Source organism: Diadema antillarum, unplaced genomic scaffold (genome assembly GCF_040938485.1).
Source record: "Diadema antillarum isolate AM-2024a unplaced genomic scaffold, OU_Dant_1.0 seq00001381_RagTag, whole genome shotgun sequence".
Taxonomy (NCBI): Eukaryota; Metazoa; Echinodermata; class Echinoidea; order Diadematoida; family Diadematidae; genus Diadema; species Diadema antillarum.
In genome coordinates this window covers 58,963-64,962 of record NW_027272139.1, presented here as the reverse complement: position 1 = coordinate 64,962, position 6,000 = coordinate 58,963, and the positions used below count along the sequence as shown (strand labels likewise).

The 6,000-nt window shown below is 43.8% G+C and overlaps 1 protein-coding gene across 1 annotated transcript in view; it reads right to left on the bottom strand.

The window, feature by feature from the left end:
- Positions 1-373: 373 nt before the first annotated feature.
- Positions 374-6,000, bottom strand: part of LOC139708883 (uncharacterized) — a 28,243-nt gene continuing 22,616 nt past the window's right edge. The window contains exons 2-3 of the mRNA XM_071620846.1: positions 3,177-4,049; positions 374-2,809 (exon numbers count right to left, since the gene is read on the bottom strand). Coding sequence (XP_071476947.1) covers positions 1,083-2,809; positions 3,177-4,049 — 2,600 coding nt within the window. The 3' untranslated portion in view covers positions 374-1,082. The remainder of the gene's footprint in view (positions 2,810-3,176; positions 4,050-6,000) is intronic.

Sequence of the window (6,000 nt, the reverse complement as noted above, 5' to 3'; positions counted from 1 at the left end):
ACTATAAACGATATATGTCATTGCACGTTGTGAGAAAATTATAGCATTATTTGTCAGTTTAAAGGGACCGTACAGTTTTGGTTGAAACTTAACTTCAGGTTTTTATCATTTTTTGGTGAGATAGTGAGAAACCTCTAATGAAATATGAAAGAGCATGCAATTCCAAGAGGGATTCAATGTTTATTTGATGAAAATTGGTTTTGAAATGGCCGAGATATCCAAAACATAGCGATCCTAATAAAGTGCGGGACCCACATTTTATTACCATCGTTTTGTTTTACTTTGTTTTTGGATGTTTCAGTTATTCCAAACCCGATTTTTATCAAATAAATATTGAATTCCTCTTAAAACGGTATGCTCTGTACTATTTCATAAGTGTTTTCTTGGTATCCCGCAAAAAAGTTTGAGCCCAATTTTCATCTCCACCAATACTGTACCATCCCTTTAACTTAGGCCTAACAGTGGGATAGCTCAATTTTTGTATTTACCAGTGTGCCTATTGCCTTGCATCAAATTGATAGTTTTATAACCAAGAGAAGCATTCGAGGGAGACGGGGAATATTCTCGCAATCCCTTTAAGTCACTGTATTCACCAATCTCAAGGAAGAAATATTCCTAGAAAACGTCGATGGTTGTATAGAACAACACTCCCTTCATATTAGAATCGTTACAACGGTCTGTATCGTGTGCCAAACTGCTGGAAGATAAGATTATAAGTATAGTCAGTTTAAAGGGCTTGTCTACTTAGCAAGAAGTAATGGATAGATTCATAAAAAGCTCGAAAGAGTTATTATAGAGCATGACTGTCTTTATATATAAAAGGAGAAGCCGTAGTGCTTAAAAGAAATCTGCAGCATCTTGCTTATTTGTTTGCAAAGAACAGATCTACATTGTGTCTGTCTGACACTCTATTTATATGAGAGTTTCGTTTTGAACAGCAGTACTTGTTTTACCTCGATTATGCAACGAATCTGCGCGCATGTCATGTCGGCGAAGTAGCACTGATAAAGGCAAGTATTGGGAATCTTTAAAAAAAATCCCAACTACCAAAGTACAATGCAGCGAATAACTATTCATACTAATCAGTACAACTCTGTGTAGTCCGTAGAGTCAGTATCACCAGCATCGTTTGCATTGTTAAAATTCTCGTCCGGAATGGACGTGTACGCCTTGTCCATCATGCTGGTTGCTATCGAAGCCGACGTCTGCGAAACGTCGCCCTGATGCGAGCCGCTAGCCTGACTCGATACGGACGTTCGGGGGTCCTTCATACTCATGTACCCGTCATCTTGTTTAGATGACAATGTGTTCGGAAACTGCGTCAAGAATATGCTGGCTGCGGGCGAGATCTCCTCGCTGCTAGTCCTTTGCCTCCGTGGTCGGTCGTAGTGTGTAGAAGTACTGCTTACAGTGCCAGTGGTAGTCAAGGGACGATTGTTTTTCGGCACTTCGTATAACACTTTGACGTCACCGTGAACACTCGAGAAAGGGTTGACTCCTGGGTTGCTCACACTCCGCCATAGGGGTTTCCTCTGGCGACGTGTTTGAAGCAAGTCCCCATGGGCAAAAGAGTCTAGATGAAAGCTTGTGTGTCGATTGCTACTGCAGCGGTTTGGAGCCAGCGGGCGGAGCTTTGGAAACGAATCCATGCTGGTTTCCTCGCATATACTCCCATGTCTGCTTAGAGATATAAGTGCAGCGGTAGATCCGTTTGATTGGCTTACTCCGCCACAAGACTCGGTTGTGCTGAGTTGTCTGGTGAGGCCCGTAGCAGTCGCCTGGTCCTGTGGTGTTGACTCAGTAGACGTTAGGCGTCGATCTCGAAAGCTCCCTTCGACACAGGGCGTCTTTCCATTGCATTGGCCGGTTGCGGGTGAGGACGACTTTCCAGTGGCACCACTGAAGCTCCTAAACAAGTTGCGATCAACGCGACGAACTTTCCCCACCCGCCATACCCCGTCTGTGTTATTGAGTGTCATGTATTCTCGTTGGGATATTTGCGACCCATCGAGATCTATGTAGCCATCTGGACCAACTTGCATTGAACTTAGCCGGAGTTGGCCAAGAGCTTTACGCTCATCCATCAGTCGCCGTAGTCTTCTTCTCAGCACGCATATGTAAATTATGAGGATGGTGATAATCACTGAAGAAAACATTGCAATGATGATCGCGACTGTGAGGTAATTTCCGCGAGGCGTCGGCTGTTTATTGGGATTCAACCCAGTGGTTGGCTCGGTGTTGACATCATTGACAGTATGGTCCAAGGGGAACTCTGGGGCACCGTAGTTAACAACGTCGGATTTCGTGGTGGCCATTTGTGGAACGGGTGAACCAACCGTAGGGCAAACAATACCAGCGGGAGGGGACGGAGTTGACTTGATCCTCATCGGCGGTGTGGGGCACGAGTTATTCCGGAGCACCAGGCCGGCTGGCATCCCGTATGCCTCAATTCCCACAAGAGAATAACCATAGACAAGCACGGTGAACGAATTAAAACCGCTCAATCTGTCTTCGAGAAAGTACAACCCTTGGTTCCGACTTGTGAGACCCTGATGGGTGATGCAATATCTCTTGCCAAGTAAACTCTCCGTCGCCGTTGAGGCAGGTACGAAGTCTGCTTCGGGAAAATGAAAGATGCCGTGATAGAGGTTATCCTTTGACGAGCAATCGATGATGATGTTGAAGTTGTTGGTGAGATTTGGGCGGGTCGCCGCGGTGACGGTTGGCACCAGCGCTTCCCCTAGAAATTGTCCTACACCAGGTACCAGCATCATAAAAGGGTCGGCTCCCGTTCCGTCAATGTTTCCTCCTGAGATACAAACAAACAATTGAACAAAATTACGACAAAGATGTACATCAATAAGATTATGTGTCAGCTAAGCAGTGACCGTAAAGCGCCAGGATAATTAGGAGCTGGTTAAAAAAAAATTGAAGAATTAAATCGGGTCATTCACAAATAATTTGCAGCCTAACGTGCATTATGCATTAAAAAACAGTCCAGCGTGGCATACACACTATCTCAAAGATTACAAAATACAAACAAACGCTTACAACAAGATGTTTGCCCCCCCCCCCCCTTAATTCTTGTGAAGGATTTGTGAGACAATAGTATTTGTTGTAAATACGATTGGGTAAATTGGATAAATCTTAGTCTGCTGGTAGTCCCCTGCACACACCTTTGCTGTACTGCATCACCAGTATTGGATAGTCCGATACAATGGCCGCGCTTGAGTTGGATGCTACCTCGAGTTCCTTGAACTCTCCTGCTTGCAGAATAAAACTCCCCGCCGATGTCGTAGTTTGAACAAGTGTGTTGTTTCTGGAGGCAATGACCCGGAAGCGATCTCCACCAGAGCGTCCGTTCAGAGACGACGTGATGAACCTGGTGTCCCAACTACTGACTGGTGGTAACTGTTCCACAAGATGGTCGCAGTAACGTTGATTTTTAGGTACATTGGCACACCGATTCCCCGACACAACACCAACGGGTTTGCTGGAAACCACGTGCGTGCCAGTCAGATCCTCGTCGGCACTGATACAGGTGATAGTTTGGAGCCTATTCAAGGTCACCTCTAATGGTGATCTTACCAGTTGCCCGGCACACGTTGCTCTTCCAGTGAAATTAATGACGACACTGGTACCGTGGTGGGCGGCCATCACCATAAACTGTGATCCACGCTTATCTCTCGCTACCCGTGTCGGAATGTCGTAGGACATGACGTAGTACTCTGTACCCAATGCATCGACGGGGAGTGCGAGGAACGAGTCCATCGTTTGAGCGCCGCGATCGACGCCGTACACGCTGACATCGTGTTCCGAGATAACAAGCATGGCGCTGGACCCGACGAAATCCGGATAGATAAGATCTACGGTCTTGATTGGAGCGTACGCGGTAACGTCTAAGCTGAAGTTGCCCTTCGTCGTGTAGATGACGACTCGGCTACTGCGACGCGACCCAACAATGTAGAGTTGCGGACTGATGTCTGGAGGAGCCTCAAGGAACCCAACTACGAACTCCTTGCCAAGGTGGTCTTTGGGAGCACAGGGATCTATGTAAGGCAGAATGAAGAAAAGGTGAAAAGGATTACCGCTCAATACTGGATTTCTCCCCATATTGACTCATTCAAAAAGTGGAAGCACGTATTTTCACACATTCGTTTCACAAAGGATTAGACGTGAAGACATTTGCCTTTTCTTTCACTTGGTTAAATCATTCCATTCATTAATTTCTTAATGCTTATTCATATTGGATCTTGTGCACGATTCTAGAAAAGTCTTCAGTTTTCGCGAAAATATAACATAGGAGTTAGATGAAGGTTTTGAAAATTCATTTAAGTCAGTTCTGACTCCTTCGCTCACTGATAAAATGAAATGTCATTGCAATTATAGTATTACATAACCGGTACAAAATACTTAAATACAAGTTGCAAACTTGTTTAGACAACTTGAGTGGAAAACAAGTGATATGTTATTAATTAGTTTTTGTTCGATGATAATGTTCAAATACCAACATAGTGTCAATCTTGCACATAAATACGCATGCGACATTTTGTTACTCTCCGTAATGAACAGCGTGGTAATTCAAGTCATAACAATTAACACATAATACAAACTATAGTACCACGATTTTTGCCCACATTTTGTTTGAAAACACTTTGCTGCTGCTATCTTAATCATGAACTTTGAACAAATTTCAAGGACCTGCCAAAAAGGCTCAGTTTGAGATTAAATAATGACAATGGACAGCCAGCCCTACACACAGCGCAACGTGCACCCTTCTCCGCACGAAACACTCTCGCGGGAAGTGGGGGCGAAATTGCGGCCGATGTTTCTGAATTGAGCCAAACACAACTTCACGGTCACGTGACGAAGTCTATATAGTCATGGGCATTATTAAATCATCAGGGACCAACAAGAGCTGATTGAATTCAACGCCACTGTCGGGACTTGTGATTTCCGTGCGTAATAACTAATCACGTGGTTATTGCTCTTCCTCCGTAACTCCCAGCCTAAATGTCATCGACATCCCCCATGGCGCGTTTTTCAAAGCATTTTACCCCGATTATGAGTTGTTTTAACTGACCAAGTCTCTGCAGATACTCCTCTTGAAACTTTTTAACAGCATGAACACATGCAGTTAAAAGGAACCTAGTGCCACACTCCAGGAAGGCAACATGATTAAAAAAAAAAAACACAACAAGCTGCTGGATGAGACGTAATGAAAATTATCGGATAAATGGCATATATTGAGGCTACGCAGTTTAAGGGGAGAAGTGCTGTCAGAAAATATCAACCTCGTCAGCACATTATATTGAAATTATAGAATTTAAGCAACAAGCTCCATGTTCATGTTCAGATCATTTAGAATCAACTGAATCCTAACTTGATACCAGTCCATTAAACTTCCCTATTCGCACCTGGAAACACTTTTTTGCACATTATCTATTTTGTTTGTTTGTTTGTTTTTTGCCTGTTGGTGTTTGGATAAACTTTAAGTTGTCACTAAAAGCTCCTAAATGCTAATGAACACACGGGCTATAGCCGCATTCAGTCCCTCCGCGTATATTTGTTCTTATATACAGACACCTGTAACAGTCTTTTCACTGAACCCTATAACACCGATGGAATAAAGTTTGTGGGTAATAATATTTCGGGCTCAATATCATGTAAGTTTCTCTCTTCTGATGCAGATATATTAGCAATCATCGCAGTCCCTTTTAACACACATCATCATGGCGATTATTCAATTCAATTTCATATTTTGTATTATTATCACTGTGATCCAGATTATAGGGTGATACAGGTAGTCACAGGGACCCAAGGCATGAATAAGAAGAATTTAGGGGACGCCTGCACCACTTGCCTCGCACTGTTGTGGCTGATCAAGACTGTTTTGTGGACTACATTACGCATCTCTGCAGACCTGTGTAGAAAATACTACTTTAGTAAATGACACACATTGATGACCAGCATGCAGCGAGTCCATCATTGAGATCAGAG